The sequence below is a fragment of the Metopolophium dirhodum genome, chromosome 1 (assembly GCF_019925205.1).
Source record: "Metopolophium dirhodum isolate CAU chromosome 1, ASM1992520v1, whole genome shotgun sequence".
NCBI lineage: Eukaryota > Metazoa > Arthropoda > Insecta > Hemiptera > Aphididae > Metopolophium > Metopolophium dirhodum.
In genome coordinates, this window is record NC_083560.1 from 8,014,425 (window position 1) to 8,038,563 (window position 24,139).

A 24,139-nucleotide genomic window follows, 5' to 3' on the forward strand; every position below is an offset into this window, starting at 1 on the left:
GATATTATTTTTTAAGAATTTGAAGTTAAAATTATAACAAAATTTGTTAAAATCCCGGAAATCGTGCAAATTATTTTGGGGTTCAAATTCATAAAAATGTTCTTTTTATAGGTAAGGATTGACAATTAAAAACAAGGTTTCTATATAATCAGGAAATAAATCAGGAACTTAGGGTACCTGTTTGGGGAGTAAGACAATCAAATAAAACTGTCGATTGTTGAATTGTAGGAAACAAGTAATATAAACTGACGAAGAAATTAAAATATAATATAGGTACTTATAATGTTATTAATTAAACCAAGCAATTTATAAATAAGTTTATTATAAACAGAAACAGTCGGTGACCGGTGTGCCACTTTGTCTAATTCTTATCATAAATCATAATGCATAGAAAATATGTTAAAGAAAAATATTTGTTAAATAATATAATATGATCAAAGCTAGTACACAAAACATTGCATTATCAGGATCTTATACTAGGTAACGAATTTCGTTACCTATTTGCTTATTATTTAATATTCTCTTTTCAATAATTATTAAATTAAAATTGTTAAAAATAATTAAATTACTGAATTTGACTAAATTGGTACCCATTTGCCCGAGTCTTTTAATTTTTAAACCCAAGTTCACTGGACTGCAGTAGGTATAATAAGTACTAAATAGTAAATATCACTTATTATTTTATTATTATAGTAATGTTATTAGATACGATGTATATTGTAGTAGTTTAGGCACTCGGTTCACCCGTCATCGATAACGGTCGTATCAATTTAATGAGCGCGATTCGGCCACGACCCACGGCGTTCTGGGAAATTGGCATTAAACAGTATTTATAAATAATAAAAATATAAAATAAAATGATTGCAAATAATATCGTCCTCGCCGTTATTATCGTAACGTATTTCACGTAACAAATTAATAATAAACTTTCCGGAGAAAAATGTAGAATTTATATACTCGAGAAAAAAAACCAACTCAAATGCTATGCGATAAGTAATAATCACCCAATATAATACAATAATATATTATATAATTTATAATGATTTGAGTGTAGGTCGATATACAACGTAGGTATATTATTTGATTGCAGTCTAGATATCGGTAGACAGGTGATATTAAAATATAATCTGTAGGTATACCTACCGTGGGAATGTGAGATCTATATCCATTTGGAGATATGCCGAATAAAACGGGGAAATATATAGAATATAGATAACTAAACGCGTAATTCCGATATGATATTATATTGCACTAAGTCGCCGAGTGGGTACAAAAGGTACGGACTACGGACAGTACGGACTACGGAATCACTCATCAGTTCACTTCGACATGTCTTCGGGTCTTCTGCGTGGCTCGTCAATGCCGAATGCAATTTTATTTCAGTGTAAATGCTCTTGTGTTACAGTCCGGGTTTTCAAGTCGAAATAGTGCCGTGTCGTGTGTATCGATTTTTAAATAATTTCAAAAATTTAAAACGTGTTTATATACCTACCGTAATCCAGTTCGCGAGCTATGATGAATATTGAGGAAATGTGTGTTCAATATTTGGGTTAGATTGACTATTACAATAATAATAATAACTATTAACTATAATGATAATAATATGTCTATTATGTCTATATAGGTACCTACAACATTTCTGGAAAAGAAAGGAGCGGTGAAAATGGCGAGAAAAGGAAATATGAAGGAAGTGTCAACAAAAAGATATTGCAGGTAAGATTAATAATAATATAATATACTTGCATTATGCGACCTAGGTAATATTTTAATTATTCGATACGTACCTACGATTTCGTTTGTTCGTACGTTTAACAAAATATCTGCGGAATCGTTATACGCTGTAGCCTGTTGTTACCCATATTAGATAATTACTAACCACTGTGTGACGGGGAGTATAAGACCATTCCCTCGGGGGTGTTTACACCTTTAGCCATCTGTCGCGAGGGCGGCTCCTTCACGCCTTTGGATGACGCGGTCACATCCCTCCGACGGGTTACTTCAGGGCGCCCTGGCGCCAGGCTGACGGTCCCCCGCCGGCTGCTCTCGTTCGAGATAGATCGGTGGTTTTCGTATAACCGCGTCGGCGAGCGCTGGATTCGACCCAGTCAAATAGCTCCCCTTCTACTAAGGCACTACTCCCGACAGCCCCCGCGAGGCCATCCACATATACATATTATGTCGCGAACGCGCGGCCGGCGAGCGCGAGCACGCGAGGTACACGCGCGCGTCGGCCGGACGCACGCCACATAGCTCGACGGGCACGGATACCGTTCGGGCGTTAGTTAAGTCGGGTTTTCAGTGGGGCTGTCCTCGTCGCCCGCGGGATGAGATTGAAGGATCCGTTATCCAGAGTACTCACAACGACTCTTTTCCCACTAGCATCGACACCGGGGCAGTTCTTACGCTGACGCGATGCGACCTTTTTTGAGTGGTATGGTTTTCTTTTGCCGGGTGCCGTGTCCGTACCGAATGTTCGGGTTTGAGTGCTTGTCGGTGGGTGTCCCCCAGCCGGACTTCCACCTTGCACGTATTCGCGCACGAGTTGGTCGGGCCCGTGACCCATATTAGATAATATGTGTTTTATATAATATTATGAATTCATGACCAACAGATTAATTTTATTTTTGCGTACGAGGCCTAGAAGCTAACTATAGGCAGGGCCGGAATTAGGGCCGGGCGAGTAGGCCTTCACGCCCTACATGTTTATGTGAATAAAAATGTTTGGGTATTTGTATTTTATGCTGCGTTATTGATTTTATAATACACAGATATTCACTGCTGTACAGAAATATGGCAACCGATTCCACGTCGTTAATTATTATGGAATAGGTAGTCAGATACAGATATGAATATTTACTTACAAATATTGTATAACCATAAATTAATACTGTTCGAAGGAAGCCGACTAGGGGGAGCACGATTATAATTATAATTAAAAATCGTGGAAATACCAGTATAAAGCATTCAGTCATTATTTACAACTTATATATATATGACATTGACAAAATTTATTTTATTTGACCACTTGATTTTCATTTTTTACCATTATTTTATTATCTACTGGTGAATGGTAGACGTCTTCAGTCTTGTCGATTAAGAGATATAAACGACACAATGTAAATAATATACATTTTTATTTTTTTGTTATTATTATCTCACAGACGAGTTGTTTTTTTTAAAATTATGTACCCGCGTTAGGCTTGTTACTTCTTAGTTGTTTTACCTGGATGCATTTTTTTTTATTATTATTGAACGCCGCTAAATATAAAACCTTTAAATAGTTATTTCGATGGCAGTGGCAGTGGCGGTTCGTGGGTGTTGGTGTTTGGGGTGTGACTGTCGGACTGTAAATATATATAATAGCGGTAGTCATAGGTATAACAAATTATTTAAATATACGAAAATATACATCTTACTAGTCGCAGGTCGCAGTAGAAAATGGATATTAAACTGAGTCGTGGACAGTGGCGTCGAAGTCCAAAATTTTACTTATGACATTAAACACCTCCACATAAAATGTCGACACCCACCTATTTCTTATAATTACCATGAACCAAGTAGGTATAGTTGTTATGTTGTCTATTAAACACATTTTCATAAAATAACTATAGAATGACAAAGGGGACTCCATACCTACTAAAATCACATATGACAGTTGTCATAGGCAAATATATATTTTGACGCCATTGGTCGTGGACATTTTACTTTAGTAATTTGGACAACGATTCAGTGAAACTGCCATCCAACAGTTTCAATCATAACTTGTAATGTTATCGCTGCGTGGACGGAGGGGGCCAGGGAGAAAAAGTCGCGTATTGGTATAAAATAGGCGGCAGGCGCAATTGAAACTGGATTTACGATACTATAATATTCCATGCCTTCGTTATAGTTATTGTACGTCGTCATAATTTATTAAATTTAATAATATTGTAGACGCTAATTAAAGTTTTGCCAGAATATTCACTCACAAGCCGTTACTAGCTACTTTTAATCAAATCCAAGTGTTAAATAACTATTATAGGAATAGTTATTTAACAAATTCAAACTAGCGCAGAATGTAGCTTCTCAAATTTAAAGCTTAAAAAACGTATTTGAGAAGTACCATGTCCCATTTCTACCTTAGCTTTATTAGTTATAGAAAAAAATAGTCCGAAAATTTAAACTATGAAAAAGTAATCGAAGATTTCGCGGCTAAAAAGTCTAGAAAAATTAAGTATAAGTAATTTTTAAGAATACGATTTTATGTAATAAGTATTTCATATAAGTCATGATATTATAAACAAACTAATTTTAACACGTATTGACTTATTATTTTTGTATTTTAGTTTATTTAATTTTTACGATTAAAATATTTTTCCTTTAAATACCTACCTAAATAATTATTAAGTAGGTAAAATTCAGAGTAAAAGTAAAACTCAATTTTATTATAACAATAAATACTTTTCTTAATAAATTATTAAGATATTAAATATAAATATAGGATATTAGAAATTATATTAATATTATTATAGGTGTTAGGTGTATAATGTATAAATAATCATTAACTGTATATTCAGGTAAATAATTATGAAAATTAGGTTATTTCTTCTTTGGTGGTGAGTGGGGGTGTTAAATAATTCATAATTTAAGGCCTTGCGGAATGTATTCCACCCAGGGCCTCGCAAAACTTAACGCCGGCCATGACTATAGGTACGTGCCTACAGCGGCAATTTTTTTGTATTTAGTAATTAAATAAAATTTCTTTTGCATACTTACCTAATTAATATATATATTTTTTTTTTTATTTTTTTTTTTATTGAACTTAAGCCCGGCGACTATGGCCATTAGCTGTTGTAGGGGTTACGAACTTTGGTAGGGGTAAGGTTGGTATGGTAGATTGATTTTACGATTGTTTTTAACGGTTGTTACGGTAGGTAGCAAACACGTATGTGTGGGCAAGGTTTTTAACTACTATGAACCCGGGTGGTCACCCATCCGGGAGCTAGTAGCTGTGGCCGTTACTTACTCCCAGTCACATTCCGCTACTGGTAGCAGCCAACGCGCCACGCCAAGCCACTAATATATATTTTATATTAGCTAATTAAATAATAATTTAGTTAGTGGCTAGTGCAGTATATTATATTATTATTTTAGTTATTTATGGCGGAAATTTTCCATAGGCCTACACGCGGGAAACATGTTAATACGCCTCTGATCAGTATTAGTTATACATCCTGGTATAGCACAATAGGTTAAAATCCTAAATTAATAAAATAAAATCAATTGATTTTATGTATCTATCAATATAATGTAATACTGAAATTACCAATTTTTAATCTAAAAGAACTAAGACTAATATTTTACGTTGACAATAGTATATGATTATACTATTATAGTACCTACACTAAATTAGGTACTAAAAAAAAGTTTCAACTTTTATTTTATAAATACCGAAAACAAATTCAAAGACAAATTTTTTTTTTAATTTCCTTGTCATTTGAAGTTTGACAAAATCTATCATACTGAAACAAATCTTAAAATAATGCGAAGTTCTCTGCTGTAGATGTTGAGTGTACCTCGTGATTGAGTACTTAAGTAACTGTAATGCATGAGTTAAATTTAAATTCAATAATAAATCATTGCATACGATAAATGATTCTGATTGGAGATAGTCTATTGTCTTAAATTAATAAGTAATTTAATTTTACTATTACTAATACGGTAGGCAAAAGTTACAGAAAAGTAGTCTAAATAATAATTTGAATATGTTATTGTGTTATTAAATATAATTTATTATATCTCAGACAACTTACATTGCTACAATTTTGTCAATATTTTAACTTCAAATAACTATAAATAAAATGGTGTTTTTTTATTGATAGATTTTTGGGATTTAGCAAGAACTTCTTATGAGGAACCTTGTACTTGTAATAATAGTATTAATTATTATTTAGTATACTTAGAATAATATTAATATACATACGTATAATCAGTGCCGGTGTAACAGGCAAATCTTACACCCGGATAATTTTACCCGGGGGGGCGGGGGGGGGGGGCGGTATGACTGTCCGAGGATAACTTTTTAAGTTCCACGGTAAACTGGCACCGGAACCCTTTATGAATTACCAATAACGAATACATATGTTAAGGACTTACGGAATTAAAGATATAATGACATAATGTTTTATAATTTATGTACCTACAAATAAATTAAATATCATTCATAAGATTACAAGTGAATATGTTGTAATTACTGAAACAAAAGTAGAAATTTTTAATGAGTTAAATGCCGTTTTTAATATTCGTTGGACATAATTTAAAAATGAGCACATAATTCATGATATTTCCTTGAATGATTATAATGGAACTATAGTCTTTAAATGATAGTATCTTCTTTAAACCTATTCATAGTGAAGACATTTTATTATGGAACACCTAAATCATATTACTGATTATAATTATTCTTATGAAAATGATTTAACTAAATACATACTTAAAAAGGTGGATAAGTGGATGTCGCTCTGCTGTACAATAGGTTACAAGTGGGTTACTGTAATGGATGGTGTTAAATTTGAATTCGATGATATAATATCATTGTATAAGAAAAACGATTCTGAGCGAAAACGGTCAGTCAGCCTATGATAGGAGCCTATGAAATAAGTATATTTGATGATATTATTGTGAATAAAGTTATTTATATATAACCTATTTACGTGGAGTCTTGTTTTAAATTTTCAATCCTTTGCCATAAAAGTTAAACATTTTATACATTTTTAACTACAAAATAATTAATAAATTATAAATTTGATAAATGTTGTCAAAATTTGAACTTTAAATGCTTTAAAAAAAAATTGTGCATATGTATTTTTAATATTTTTCAACTGCTATTAGAACGATATATCAGGAGCCATCAGATACATTTTGTACATGGTATTTTATACATGGTGTATAGAAAATGCTCATATAAACATTCAGTGAAATTTTCAAGCATCTACAGTCATTCATTTTTTAATTACAACAAAATAAGAAAATCGTTACATGAGATATCGAGTGAATATCAAATGTTGTGAAAATATAAATTTCAGACGCTCATAAAAATTTAATTTAAGTTTCTTGTAGACATTTTTTTTTTGATAAAGGTAGACAAATTTATGAATAATCTTATATTACATTTTCAAATCTTAGATTTAAAATGAAAAATTTTTATGAATTCTCAACTCAAAATAATTTTCTAGTTTTTGTGGTTTTTCCGTATTTTGTCAAAATTTAAACTTTAAATGCTTATAAATAAAAACTCTGACTAAGGATTTTTAATTTTTTTCATCTGCCTTTCAAACAATAACCTAGGAGCTTTCTATTAAATTTTCAAGCTTTTTTACTCAACAGATAAAATTTTATTGATATTTATAGAAAAAAAAACTAAAAAAAATGGAAATTAACCACGTCCGTAAACAGCTCAAAATAAGTCAAAATATTTGGAAAATGTTATGGTCTATAGGAAATGCAATTATAAAAATTCAGTCAAAATTTCGTGTCCCTACGGTCATTTGTTTTAGAGTTACACCAAAAACCAAAATCGATTTTCTCGAAAACAAATTTTGCCTAAAAATTCCCAAAACTAATTCCTAACTAACTAAGTTAGAAATTTGGTAAATTTCAGAAACTAACTTATATTTAAACTTTGTTACTTTTTATATTAAAGTAACTTAACTTTAACTAGTTGAAAAAAGTATTTAACTTTCCTAGCTTTGTAATCAGTCTAGTCTTAGGGTATTACAATATGGAAGGAACTTTCAATATTCATTTATTTAGATTAATAGTTACCTACTTTAAACTGCATTATAAAATATTCATTAAATCTATCTACCAATCTATACAAACCAATACCTTTTTTTAAATTTATCTACTATAATTGAACTTTATAGGCATAAACATTTAAATCCCACACTTGACCATTAACATGACACAAAATTTAAACATAGGTAATATTAATCTACAATTTCCATATTGCAATAAAGTTTTTGGCCAAAATGGTGTTTTATATAGAGGTTTGAAATAATGTCAAGCGTTTAATATTACATGTACACAATTATTATAGTTTGAAATATTTGAAAAGGGGAAAATATTTTGAATATTTTTTTTTTAGGCGTTTGGTTTACCTATTCTTTAATTTCCATATTGTAATTTTAAATATTATATATGTAAATTCTATATTAAGTATATTACATTTTAAATATATAAAAGTAGGTACCTACTTTATTTTTATTTTTAATCTACCTGATTATTGTATTACAAAATTAGTTTACATTGTATTTTAAATTAGTACTAGTAATTAATAAATTAATAAATTGATGAGGACCGCTTCCCCAGCACAAGCTTCGCTTACAGGGGACGCTTCAATATATTAATTCTAAATTAATCATTTACACATTTTTTAATCTGTTATTGTTGCAATAAAGTTATTATTATTATTATTCTTATACACAAATGATAGAGGTGCGAGAACATAAAATATGGCAGTAGGTATTCACATAAACTAGTAATTATTAATTTATATTTATTTTATATCCGAATCGTAGAAACCCAATTTGTATAATTTTTGGAATATTTGTATTAGTTAATCTAAATATGGAATTATTATTTTAAAATATTGAACACAGACCAATGAATGCGAATTTCAGTGTTTAATTATTATTAGTAACTTATTATAAGTTTGCTTTCAAACATTATGGGTACTAGAAAGTCTAGAATATGATGAGCCTTTGATTAAGGCCTAACAATTATTATTTTCAACTTTCTCCAACATTGTTAGATTTTAACCTAATTGACTAACTGATTTCACAAAATAATACTTCTTTAGTATTTGACCAAAAAACCCTTCTTTTATATATAGATATATAGGTACTTATATCTATCTACGTTTTAAATTATAATCATTAGTTATTATCAGTCTCATATTCGCATATATCTCTTTTTTTTCATTCTAGCTCTGTCAGTAGGTTTCTAGCATTTAAATTGTGTTACATTTATGTAATAAGATGATTGTTTTATGCCAAAATCCATCAAAATTACTTTTTACTTTTGCATATTATCAGTTAAATTATCTGGTTTTAATCAAATTAATCAAAGTTTTTGTTTTTATATTACTATTATCATAACAATTTAAAAAAAACAATAGGTACAATATTATTAAAACATTAACATCAATATACTTAAAAGTATATTGTTTAGTAATACAAAATATAGTTTTTTATACAAATTAACTTTCATTTTGTTAGAATATATTATTTAAAAAAAAAAACCTTAAAATAAAACTGAAAAAAAATTGACCAATTAAATATTTATAACATTATACATAACATAATATATTAATATGTTGTATTAATAAATACATAAATTATATGTTAACAATAACAACATATACATTTCATTCATTATTGGGCACTGCTCAAGAAGCAGACAAGTCAATTTAAAAAAACAAAATATGAAAATGAAAAACTGTTAAAACAAACTTAAGACAAAAAACTATTGAAAAATAAACAAACACAACTTAAAAATAAAGAAATAATATTTTAACAATAACAACATAAAATATATATTCATTAAAGGGCTCTGCGCAAGAAGCAGACAAGTCCATTACAAAAGTAAAAAATAACAATCATATAGCTGGTAGGTACCTAATTAATTAGGAACTTATTCAATACCTTCAATTACATCTGTGATTAGTTCATAGTGGGTATTATTTCGGTTTATTAGGTACAAATATTTTACTCCACGTTTGGGTTCATCTTTTAGATTAATATTCTGACTAAAGAGCTGCCAAGTGTTTGTTTGAGTACTAAATACATATTATATTGAAGTTTTAAAATAAATAGCAGCAACAAATATTTCGGTATCAGTAGCCCAAACTCCTATTACAATGCTCTCTAATTTGTTCGGCAACTCGATGAAATGCATGTAACGTGAATCATTTTCGTATAAAATATATTAATCGATTTTCCCGCTTTAACCATGTATGGTGCCGCGTCGCTTAGAAATAATAAAATATCATCATGTCGTACACATTCAGGCCATAATATATGCATAGAATTATCAAATAATTTAGCGATTGTAATGTGATTTGATTTCTCTAGTTCTGCACAGTTTAATAAAAACACGTGACCAGGGCCATTAAGTTCGAGCGTTCCTACAATGAGATTTGCGATGTAACGACCTGCGGAATCTGTCGTCTCATCGATCGAAACCCAGATTTTTTCCCAAATATAAAACTTCTAATTTTCACTAAAGTGTTTTCATAAATGTCATTCACATAACCTTTATGAAGTGTAGTTTGATTTGGAATTTCTTTCGAACTATATTTTTCCAAAAATGACTTAAAATTATGATTATTTAATTTATTTAATGGAATGTTAGCCGACAACAAAGCATAACATAAATCTTTATTAAAAAAAAGACTTTTTTGTGTTGCTTAAAAGTTGTTGTTGAGTTTTTTGATAATCAAATTTGCTTTGTTTTCGTTTAATAGCTGCCTTATGTTTAGATATGTTAATGTGTTGTTGAACGTTGAATTTTCTGTCACTTCCAACTTTTGAATCGCACATTTTACAATACAATATTCTGCCGTCAGTTGTAAATACTGGACCACTACATTGACTAAATTCCAACACATAACTATTTAAACGAGAAGCCAATGATTGTTTTTCATTTGGCATATTTGACAAAAATAAATAAATATTACTAAAAAAATTTGAAAGAGACGAAATAATTACTTGACGAAAATATTTCACGCAGTGTGCACAATAATACGAGTACGCGACGAAATATGACGGACAACTGAAATTCATTACTTATACGCGTTTCGGTTTTATCGATTTTATCGATTTTATCGGTCAGATAGTAAATTACCTAACCGATACTAAAAATATTATTTTGAAATGAAAAATTTACCACTTTGTTCTTTTTTGTCCAAGCTAATTTAAGAACTTATTTCGAAAATTGCCAAATATGTTCTTAATTTTTCTAATATACTCAAATATGCATTTATAATGCAATGATGACAAAATATGCAAAAATATGTGAAATAAAATTTTTAATTTGATCTCCTGGTGTTATGAAACATATTTGTTATTCACTAGAATTTTTCTACGATCTTTCCTAATTATTAAGTATTCATCGACTATCGTATTCAAAGATAAAAGAAATTATTCATATTATATTCATTAATAATTGTATATAGTATATAGTATATACTTAATACTTATATTATATCATGATTAAAACATTTTAATTTTGGTACTTACCCTTTACTGAGTCGTAGATTAACGTTGAAGATCCTGATGAAAAATATTTAACAATTTAAATACCGTAGGTACACAACAAATATGTTTACAATAAAACATACAGATTAAAAAATGGACTGTTCAGAACGAAGGCTAATACGCGAATGAAAATAATAATCTAAGATTAGACTAAATTCTAAAATATCCTTAAATGTAAGTATATTAGTATATTAGTATATAAGTATATTAGTATATTTAGCCCTACCTGGGCTACCTTTATTAGTTGTCTAACTAATTTTTATTAATTTTATTTTTATAATTTTATTCTTGGACGAATAGTTGACATTTTTAACCAGCTTGAAAACCACTGACCTATATCATAGTATAAATAGTATTATAATAATATTATTTTTGCTTTCGTCATTTAATTAAGTATACTACTATTTTTTAATGACCTACGAAAATAAACTTGATACGTGGGCAACGCGCGTAACTTACTACAAGACACTCAACGTGTTCAACTTCAACAAACATCGCTTCGATTCGGTTAAATATCTATTTACCATGCTATCGTATTGGACTTCACCTCAGAGGCTTTTATTGACATTTTAATTAAAACGCAAGTTATGAGCATTTTAAAACTGTAATTATTTTGTACAAATTATTATCTGTATTTTTTCCCCACACAAAAAGTAAACCTCAGATTGAACCAGCTACTATGAATTGATTTCGACTACCTATAAATAATGTATAAAATTAATCATAATATAAGTACTATTAATAACAAGTTTACCTTCCAAAAATGTTAGCTTCTTTGTTGTCAAAAATAATACAATAATTATTACTATGACCAAAATAATATCGACGATGGTAATTTTTTTCAACATAATATTCCATCACCAGTACCACCTTTGCACGCTGTTGCGTGAAAGCTCCACCAGAAAAGTCGCGCGAGCTACGAAAGTACGAACCACAAAACGTCGCGCGTCGGTCGCGTACTTGTCAGCCGTCGTCCCGATTCGTCCGTCGTCGGTCCACAACAGCCCGTCGTCTCACTGGCCACTCTCGTAGTCTCGTCGCTCGTCTAGTCGTGTGTTCCCTCGACTGTCGTCGTCTCTGGTGCACCTCGCGTACCGGCAATCGGCATTTCGGCGTTTTACTTTGAACCATGTGGTTTCGCGATTTTCGGTATAATAGTCGCCCGCGGCCTTTGCTTTTTTTCTCCGCTGTGACTTGGCTTACGGTCCGCCAGTCACACGACCGATGCAGAAAAATGATTTTCGTGCGGTTTTTTTTTAGGAACTTTTCTACTTTACCGGACACCCTTTTTTTTGCGATTTTTTTTGGGGGACTTTGTCATATTTTTGACGAAAAAAATTATGGTGAAATCAGAATTTGGGGCTCGGACTTAGTTTCGAAGTTATCGGTGAATGAAGTTGGCTATTTTAAGTTCACTGTCCCTATCATAAAGATTGATGTTTTTGTTTTTGAAACTTGTGCTTTTATGGAGATTACGGTGCGAGGTTATCCACTTTATCAGGTAATTAAAAACGAAAATATCCCTCGATCTGCTATCCAAATCCACCTAAGTTAAATTAAAAATGTATATTTGTAAATTTTTCGCGGGATACTTGGCCAAACACATGTTTACCAAACACTGTCGGATCTACAATTTAGATCCGACAGCTGAGTTTTTCAAAAACGCCGGTAGACTGTACCATAAAGATAACGAAAATGTTATATTTAATGACGGCCGCGGCGGTGACGACGACGGCAACGACGAAGAATTGTAGAATTATAAGAATTGTACTTAGTTGATAGTGAATAAAAATTAAAATAGTTGAAAAAATTTGTTGTGCATAGGAAGTGCACAATCTGTTTTCATATAATCTGTGGCGTTACTGCGCATGCGTTGGGACTTATTCGCGTGTATGGGCAGTGATGCCTTGCTAGCGGCACTCGTCGATACGCTCCTCGTCGCCGTCGCTCCGCTCCGCAAATCGAAAATATCCCTCGACTTGCTGTGCAACACCACCTTAAGTAGGTCACAGGGTAAGTTATGTCGTAGTATGGGCAGTGATGCTTTGCTAGCATCAATCTTCATGATAGGGACAGTGAACTTAAAATAGCGAACTTCATTCGCCGATAACTTCGAAACTAAGTCCGAGCCCCAAATTCTGACTTCACCATCGTTTTCAGCGTACTTACCTACATATATTTCAATTACAAAAATCGCAAAAAAAAAGGTGTCCGGTAAAGTAGAAATATACCAATTTTTTTAATACACAATCTCTATCAATAGGATACAATCCGGTTGCTTTAAAACCTGATTTTATGTTGTCTGACTGAGAAGCTGATTTGTTTTCCAGTGTTTTTTTTTAAAGTCTGGGAAACATTTCCTTTGCATTGGGCCTTTCTTACTCTTTTTATGAACATCTAATACCTTACGCCAAGCAATTTTAAGTGGTCTAAAACAAGACACATCTAATGGTTGAGTCAAGTGGGTACTATTAGGGGGCAGAAATATAAATCTAATGTTATTATCTTTACAAAGCTGAATTATTTTAACTGATATATGACTAGCTAAATTGTCTCCAATAACAGCTTGGGCCCTTCTAAACGTCGACAATGAGGTATAATAATTGATATGAACCAGTCTTCGAATAGGTACTTTTCAAACCAACCAGAAGGTGATCGGTTATACCTGCATCCATCAGGGCCACCTGAAATCCAAGAGTTCCATAACTGTAAAGATTTATACACTAAATACGGTGGTAACATAGAACCAGATGCATTGACGGCAAACATAACAGAGACTGAGGATTTTGAAGAACCCATAATTCTACCTGCATGTTTCGTTATTTTCCTGACTAAAACCTTTTTTCTACCAGGGTCATCACAAAAATTGGTCTCATCATAATTAATTATGTTTTGAGGAGTACCTATGTTTGCATCATAATACCGAAATTCATCTGATTGTTCAACTGGATCGATACATTTTTCTATGAAATGATTTATGTTATCTTTCTTCTTTGGCCAGGCACATGATCCCTTATTGTACCAGATATTCGGAACACATTCAACTGACATATCTGCATAAAAATTAAAAATCAACAACAATCCGCATAGTTCTGAAAAAAATATGGACATTTAGCGTATTCCAATAAATTATTAATATTTTGATTTCAAATTAATTTGTCAGATTCTTTCAGTGGTGAGATAATTAAATTAGTATCATCTGTATCATAATCAGTAGATTCTAAACTTTGTAATTCAATTTGTATTTTTCTTCATTTATTACTATAGCTAGTGATGAAAATTTAAATTATTATTATAACCTGTAATCAAAAAAGAAATCTACTTTAAATTTATTTAAAAAGTCTATGTATTATCCTAGTAACTACTAAAATATGAGAATAAATAAAATATAAATTATAAATACAGATTTAATTTAAATGAAAAAAAATTAATATTAAATAAATAATTAATACAATTTATAAAATAACAAACTAGGTATATACTTATAATCTCGCTTATAATGTTATATTGAAATTATTTCTACTTTCATCACTATATATAATATTATTTTAATTTCAGTACTACACATCACATAGCATATTATAATATTATATAGGTACTTTTTTTATCAATAAAATTATAAAGAACTAAAGTACTGATACAATTTGTTTTCATCCATCAAAAATCTTAATTATTTTTGGACTTTTGTTAAAACATAATATATTTAGAATAATAATTATAATGAATAATTAAATTAACTTAACCCTGGTTTTTTAGTAACAAATTGCCATTGGTTTTTGATATGGAGAATGAACTGCTGGCCAAATTGTTTACATATTTACTTACATAACATAGTTTTTTACAATGAACCTAAATTAAGAGCTGACACTTTGACAATAGACACATTTTGATGTGTCGATACTTTCGTATACTTTCGATCTAATAAGAAAAAATATTTTATACTTCATATAGACATACTGTTAGGTTATTATAATTTGTTGTATTATGCTCGTTTAAAATTATTAATTAAAAAATGGTTAATAAGTCACATATTATAAAAGAAAAAAAATTATGTACCTACCTTTCTTTTTTTATTACCAAAGATGTTCATTTGTATTATGAATTGTTTGGCCTATAGTTAATAATTTATAATTACATTATTAAAACTATTATAAATATATTATGCACTACTTTTATTTATGTTATTATTACGTATAAAATGTATTTTTGTTATGTTTGAATTATATTATGTTTAATGCTTATATTATAATATGTTGATTCTCGTCTATCGTCACAAGGTTTACCTTTTAGTGATAGGCAAAGCCATAACAATAATAAAAAAAAAAAATGTTAAATTTACCTACTGTAAACTCTATTAGGTACCTACGGCTAATAAATAAAATTAGAGATAATCATTATAAGATGATTCCTATAACATTGTAAAGCATAGTTGGGGCCATACTTATAATTTATTTGTTGCAAACATTACTGTTGTGTAAAAAAAAGAAAAAAAATATGAAAATTATACTTATTATTAAATGAATAATGCATTAAACAAAAAATACAAATTATAAGGTGGTGCCTATGCTATAACTTATAGTTAATTTATTGCAAACATTTTTGTGAAAAAAAAAAAAAACAAAAAAAAAAAATTGTAAAGTAATTGATTAAGATAGGAAGTAAGATAGGAATTATATGATATTAGAAATTAAGTTATTTTAATTGTACTATTGTAGGATAATTAGTCATAAAGCAAATACATCCTCAATTAATTACCACTGTTTGTTGATAAGTTTGAGAACCTTTAAAAATACTGTAAAAAGGCCATTCAACTGTAGAGCATAGATGGATCATACTCATAATTAATTTATTGAAAACATGAATTATAAAAAAAAAAAAAATATATGAAAATTATACCTATTATTAATGTATATTATAATAAGTAATAAAAGAAAAAATAGAAAAAAAATAATTAGGTGATTCCTATGCTATTAATAATTAAGTAATTTGAATTGTATACATTGTAGGAATTAGTATTGAAGTAATCGTCCTCGACCAATCACCACACCTTCAAAAAGATCATAAAGACCATTCAACTGTTTGATTTTGTTTTTGAAAAGAATTTATCATGAATTGTCAAAAGAGAAGAAATAAGCTTGCGTGAATTAATAGTTATTTATTAATTTGGGAACATAAGACTGCAATAAAAAAACAATTGTACAAAACTTAGTGTTTTGAGCACGTATAAACTCAACTGAATAACTTCAATGAACTATAAACCGTATCAATATCTTAGGACAATGATTTAATTAATAGCATCAGTAGCTGGACAAACATTTAATGTTGGTATTCAAGAGTGGGAATCATATTTTATTTATTCGTACAGATGTTATGTTCCACAATAATACCCGTTTGACAATTTCACAGTGTACTGCAATGGGTATACTTAGTTAATAATATTTGTGTGCTATTGTGTGACAAGTGGATTTTGAACTACAATTACCTGTCATATATTACCAAAAATGAATGTTACTGCTGTTCCAACACAACCTATTGATACTTGGATGGACATACATCAGTATATTTCATAACAACAGTTAATAAAGTCATGTCAACAGTTAATTATACAACAGTTAATTAAGGTTACCTTTCAAACAGTTGCCCAGTAACTTTGGGTAATCAAGGGTAAAAATTTTGCAGCACAGTTCTTAAACAACCTTGTAAAGGACTAATCTACCAAACGTGTGACATAAGTTCATGAAAGAGTACCTTGACATAGTAATATAAAACAAATTTGAAATACTATGCTTCTCTACATTACCGGTTTGTTATTTACCTTATCATGCCGTGTTAATGTAGGACATCCTCACTACTATAACATATTAACAATTACGCATCATCAGTTATTACATCATGTCCGTCTTTGAATGACATCTTGTGTAATGGGACTGAAAGATTAGCCACCGCTGTGTCGGAGATAAAACTTTGATTCTGAAAAACTGTGACACATGGGACTAAATTGACTCCATTTTTAGCCACAATACGTAAAGCAAACCTTGAAAACAAAATATGTGACAAACCTTCAATAGCCAGAATCATTATAAATGATTTTTGCAAGATCGAATATTGTCATAACAGTCAATAACAGTATAATAAAATATTAAAGTGTAATTGGAATATAAAAAAATAACATCTCACCTTGAGTAAATGATGTTTAAACTTGTCTGATAGTCTTATGTACTGTCTGACCGTCCATTGCTAGTGCAACTTATATTCACACTTCACCAGAATGATATGGGCCAATGCTTAAAGTTCAACATGACAACCTTGTTACAATTTGTCAAGATGACCAAACATAAATTGCTTTCAGTTATACTTAAAAAATATGATCCATTGGTATATATTACATCAATATTGAACAATGAAAATATATTTTTGCAACAATTATAAGCAATGCGGATACTATGCTGTCCGCAGACCTTCAAACATGTTGGTCTTTATGTTATAAGCGTACCTATAAGTCAGTAGAAACTCTGTATTTCACTTCTAGTTATACAACGCTGATATTATCATGGTGTATACCAGACAAGTCTTTTAGATCTTGAATATATTTTCAATTAAATGCCACTTACAAAGGAAAACAGTTGAATGTCGTCATTAATATGAAACCAAATATTATCATTGTGAATTTTTATAAAGTTCAATATCATCAGAATATTATTATTTGTTATTATTGTGTATTATATAAACTGTAACTGCATTTGCATTTTGTTTTTTTTTTTTAAGATTTAGTCTTAACTGGTTGATAAGGTAGGTTTTTTAATGTGCAATAAACTTAATATGTAAAACATAATTTAAACTTTGGTCATACCTCAAAAAAAATTTTAATTTAGTGCAAATATTATTGTTAATATTAATGTTGGTGTCAAATGTGATATCTTTGGTTTCGCAAAACAGTACTTTTTTTATAATAAACAGGGTTGTTATATTTTAAACAACTTGTTGAACACATTAATTTTAAACATTTGCTTAAAACGTTTTATAAATTGACCAAAACTGATTAAAGTTAAATTAAATATTCCTTTTTGTTTTTAATATTTTATTAATTTTATTGGTTATCTCATCAAATACAACTAAATAATAAAATAATAGATATAACATCTTAAATCATTATTTATTTATGTAAACTACCTAAATAATAAAACTTAAAAATTTAAAAAAAAAAAATAATAAACTAAAATTATCTAACATTAACAATTCAAATAAAATAATATGTCAAACAACTTTATTAGTCTTTATTGGAAAATAAAAGTTGAATAGTAATAAATTGATAAATGGCCACTAGTCTTCAATTTAATAATAAATATAATCATATCATAATATCCAAGTATATTTTATATTTTATTGGTACGGAGTTTTTTTTGTCAGTATTCAAATAAAAAAAATACAATTTATTTGTCTTGGATTTATAATATTTGGTATTTTATAAAATAAAAAATCATTGCTAAAAGGTAACTTAAAAACTATGTAAATACCACTGAAACTTTATGAAATATTATGAGAGTGCAGAATTTGCATTTTTAGGGCCTTTCTTTGATACCATCAGGAACACTCATAGGGTTGCCGCGGTCTCACTATTATTCTCACCTTTTTTTAATGTTCTTAATTTTTCTCACTTATTTCATACACAAATATTTTATAATATGAATAATTTAAATGGTACTTGTGATACATTTTTTATATTGTTAAAAATGTATGTGATAAACACTGTACATAATCAAATTGTGTTATTTTCTATGATTGCCACAGTTGCATTTGTTTTTTGATTTCTTTATCTTTGTTTTTGATATAATTTATTGTATTAATAATATGAGTACTTCTGATATATGTTTCACGTTATACATTTAACAAAGCGTTTATAAATTGATAAATGTTCATATTTTTTTTGGAAACGTAAGTTAGTACTTAGCTAGTTGAATAATTTAAAAATATTTTAAACATTTTAAATTCAGTTTTTTGTATTATTTTAACACTTACATTAAAATTCTTTAGATTTTTATCCTATGATTGTAATCCTTATGATTTCCGAAATATTTTTTTTTGGTATCATTATTTTTAAAACGTTGAAATACAAAGGTTCCCTAAAAACAACTAAAATGTTGAGTGGGTGCTAAACAAGTTTTGCTTGACACAAAAATGTTCCCTCTATGGATGCAAGTTGTACTAGCACTGGGCGGCTCATTCTAATCGCTATCAGTAACCTCCAGAAGATTCTTACTCAATATGAGCTGCAGTCTCATGACTGATAAAATTTACAAATAAAATAATACAAATTTTCGGCATTGGTCTAACATGTAAAAAGTCAACTGTTCACGATTTCACATTTTGAACATTCAGAGATAAACAATAGTTTTATTATTATTGGTACCTTATATTAAATATATTGCTAGATCATACATCATTCTGTAAACGTTAAAATGCAGATTACCAACAATTAGAGCTATACATTTTCATGAACATTTTTTTATTTGAAAATTTTCAATAATCTTGAAAATGTTGAAAAAATTTTTTCATATAGATTTTTTAATTACAGATCATTTGTTAATTGTACATTTATACACCAAAAACTTAAAAACTTACCGACTTACTTGAAAAAATATAAATACTAACTGGTTAGTATATTTTAATAATTAAAAATGTTCTGTTACAAATTAAAAAAAAAAAATTGAATTTCAAATTAATTAAATCTTTATTAGGTAGTTAATTACAGTTATAGTTATTACATCTTACATAATATATGTAAAATGTATTAAGGTATTATATAATACCTTAACGACTTAACCTTATGTCCTTATATATTATTTTAAAATAAATTTTGAAATTTGCTTAAATCATCTGAAAATGTATATAGTTTTCTTCTTCCTATAGTTGGTGTACTTAAAACACATTTTATTTCATCAACAGTGATTTGATGTTTCTTCAATGAGTGGAAAAATGAAAGAATTAGTTGATGGCTTCTTTTTCATAAACTTCACACAGTACTCTGAACAAGAATCTTTTTGTTCAATCAAACCAATGTATTGCTTAGTTGTTTTTTTTTGGGGGCATCTCAATCACTATAAAATCTCCTACTTTTAAAGTGCTCATATTTATATAATCATCAGTGACAACCATTTCTTGTTGATTCACAGTTGAGTTTAATTGTGGTTAGTTTTCACAGTCTTCTTGTATATCATCAATGGTCGAATCTGATTCAAGTACATGTTTTTTTTTGTTCTTGGGTACTGAAACAATAGCTGATGAACTATCTGACTGATTGTAAGAAAACGTATCAATAGACATAGTGCTTGATGAATGGTCACTTGATTCTGAATCATTTACATTGATAGTGTCTATATCCAAAATATATTCTTCTGCTGAGGTAGATGTCTTAAGTGATGATACAGTTTGAAAAGTTGTAGGCTTATTTTCAAGATTTTTTGTAAGAGTCTTAAGTTGTGGTTTATATATACTAACTTACCAGCATGGTCATTTGTCAGACAATTTCGTTTTACTGTATGAATATTGCTGTAACTGCTAAATGTTCGCTCACATGTGGCTGATTAAAATGTTTTTAAATTTTAAAAGTGCATCGGTAAAGATTAAAAAGTAAAGACTTAAGTCTTAAAGACTAAAGTGAAAAACTATTTCAGATTTCTGGAGTAAATAAATATTAAAATAATCCAGAACTCAGAAGTTTAACATACAATTGTAAAAAAAATAAAATTATAAAATACATATAAGAATCAAAATAAAAAAATTTGCACTTAGGCATTGATACAAAAATAATAAATACTAAATACCAGCAAATAGTAAGTACTAAGTACTAAGTACAAAATAAAGATAAACACTGATAAAAATAAAATAAAAGAAGCCGTTTTTTATTTAATGTACCACATGATCATCAAAGAATGATAATTACGAGTTACGGGTAGATAAATGTGTCAGTATGTTGACCTAGTTATGGCCTGTTCTTAATTCTTACGTTCCGTAATAATTTCAATTGGAAAAATATGGTGTACGCCGGACGTGCACTCGGATCTCCGACAAGCGGCAACCATAGATTATATAAGAATGGATAGGACATAAGAACGTATCACAAGAAGTAATTTTATTAGTGTTTACTACCTAACGACCCAACATTATACTTTAGTTGTCACAGTGTTGTACCATAACAAGGTACCACACTACCACCACAGTTAGTCCATGTATTCACATTTCACATTCAGATTTCAATGTTCGGTGTGTTATTACAAAATATATATTATATACAATTTCCTGAATTTAATTTAAAAATGCATATTTTGGGTAAGTATTTTCATCTTCAACATAGAATTTTCTTTTTTTTATCGTTGAAAATTTCTTTGATAATTTCTAAGCCAGTAATTCTCACTTCATATTCTGGATTTAACAAACATAATTTGATTCCATAACTCAATGTACCTAACTATTAAAATTTTGAAATCCAGTATTTATTAAATTAGTCTCATTGACTACCCAAATAATTTCATTTGGAGAAGAAAAATGGATAAAAACGTGGATTACAAGTAGATCTTACTAGGTACGAAACTTTTAAGTTGCGTAAGAGTATGTCGTGCACATTTTGAAGGATACTGTTCTAATTACAGGAATAAATGTTGGGAATGAAATCAAAGATCCTGAAATTAATGTAATGTCTCCTCAAAATAAACGTGTACAAGATACGGGGTTGGCAAACATCGAAGAAAAGCCTCATAAATGCGATATTTGTAATCAAGCTTTTTTTCTGAAAAAAAATGTAAAATGTCTTATAATTACATACCGGCGAAAGGCTATACAAATGTGAAATAAACCTTAGTATTAAACACAAGAACTCTTCAGTATTTTTTCAAAATGTAAATTTAAAATTGTATACTGCACGGTGTCATTCCATCGAAAGTCCTTAAATGTCAGTTTGGTACAAATTATTTGATCCTCAGTTGTTATTCTGTGTAACTAATGTCACTATTATATTCATGATTATGTTCGCAAGCTTAACTTAAGCAACTTAAGTATATAAGGCTATAATAAATAATAAAAATTAAAAAAATCCAGACTGATAAACGGTCATTAGAAAAACTATATTTCCCAACCAAACTTTATGAATTTATATTTTTCTGATAGATAATATCACACTGAATCTTTATATACTTTTTAAAATAATTAACTAATTAAATTTATTAATTTAAATAATTATAAGCTAATTAACTTAGCTTAACTTCACATAGTTTTCCAGAAATCACATCTTGAACGTAAATATTTGGCATATTTTCATTGTTTTAGCGGGTTATTATGTATTTGAACGTAAGTCTATTTTTCATTTATTTTTCACCTTAACTTTATAAAGTTGTAATTTTCTGATAGAAAAGTTTATGATAAATAAGTTCATATAACTTTTGTCATAGTATTATAGATGTTTTTTTCTTAAATTACTTAGAAAAAATTTATATTGTGACAGTGGCGTCATTTCAGTTTTTAATAGAGGGGGGCAAAGGTTTAGACCGGCCCAAATGAGTAAAAAAAAATTGCTCGCTTCGCTCGTAAGAAAATATCTACTTACATTTTATCAAATTACCATTCTCACTTCACTTATATTATAATTAAAATTTTTTTTTTCTCTAATTAATACAACCTTTTCTTCTAGGTAACAACATAATTTGAAAATATAAGGAACCAGATATTTTACAGAAACATTATTGTATACCTATACCAATTAAAACTCAGTAAACTATTTTGAAAATTTTTATTAATTAATATAAATATTATTAGTTTATTAAAGGATATCTTCTTTTTTTCATTTTTGAAAATGTATCGACTGCATCGTCTAAATTAATTTTACTTGATACATCACTTTCCACTGCAATGACCAGTAAATCACTCAGTCGTTCATTTCCCATTGTTAGCCGTAAATGGGTTTTAACTAATTTTAGAGAAGAAAAAAATCGTTCATTGGAAGCAGTAGTAACAGGCAGTCATAAGAATATTTATAATTTTAAGAGTTTCTTGAAAAGCATTTGGAAGTTGATTTAAAATTTTGGAAATAGAATAAAGGTCATGAATTCCATCATCTCGGTCTTTGTTTGCATGATTTATTAAATTTTTTGCAGATGGAAATTCACTTTGAAGATTTTCATAATTAATTTTAAAATGTCTATAATGGTCAATAAAGGTTAACTATTATTATTCACTATTATTGTTGTGCATACAATATTATGTTTTTTTCCTTCACAAAACACACACACACACACACACACACACTAACACACATACATGCACGTGCCCGCATGTGTCTAAATATAAATATACAATATAGGTATAAGGTATTCCAACTATCAATTATTAATTAAAAATGTATCTTTGTGACAATAATTTCTTAGTACACGATAAAATATTTTCTGAAAATATTATAAAAATAGGTACGTTTTTGAGGTAATAAGATATAATAATGATTAAACGGCAACAACCCGTCACAGGCCCATCGGTCTGCTTTTAAAATCAGACAGGGGCAAATGCCCACCTTGCCCCCCCCCCCCCCCCAAATGACGCCACTGTATTGTGATAATCCAAAATATCGTAATTACAGTGGTTTTTTTTTTTGAACATAAGTCTATTTACCCTTTAACTTTTACCCAAACTTTATGAGATTGTATTTTTCTGATAGACCAGGTTGTGTAGAATAGTTACATATACCTTTTGTCATAGTACTATGGTTATTTTTTTTTTTAATTACTACAAAAAAATATTTATTGTGACGATCCAAAAAATCGTAATTTTCACCCCATTATTTCGGTCTCAGGGTTGATAAA

General features: G+C 29.1%; 1 protein-coding gene across 2 annotated transcripts in view; it reads left to right on the forward strand.

Moving 5' to 3' along the window:
- Positions 1-1,285: 1,285 nt before the first annotated feature.
- Positions 1,286-24,139, forward strand: part of LOC132937195 (uncharacterized) — a 116,151-nt gene continuing 93,297 nt past the window's right edge. For both annotated transcript variants that reach the window (XM_061004019.1, XM_061004018.1), the window contains exons 1-2: positions 1,286-1,549; positions 1,625-1,713. Coding sequence is in view for 1 of the 2 variants with exons in the window: in XM_061004018.1 (XP_060860001.1) it covers positions 1,513-1,549; positions 1,625-1,713 (126 nt within the window). In the remaining variant the exon portion in view is untranslated. The remainder of the gene's footprint in view (positions 1,550-1,624; positions 1,714-24,139) is intronic.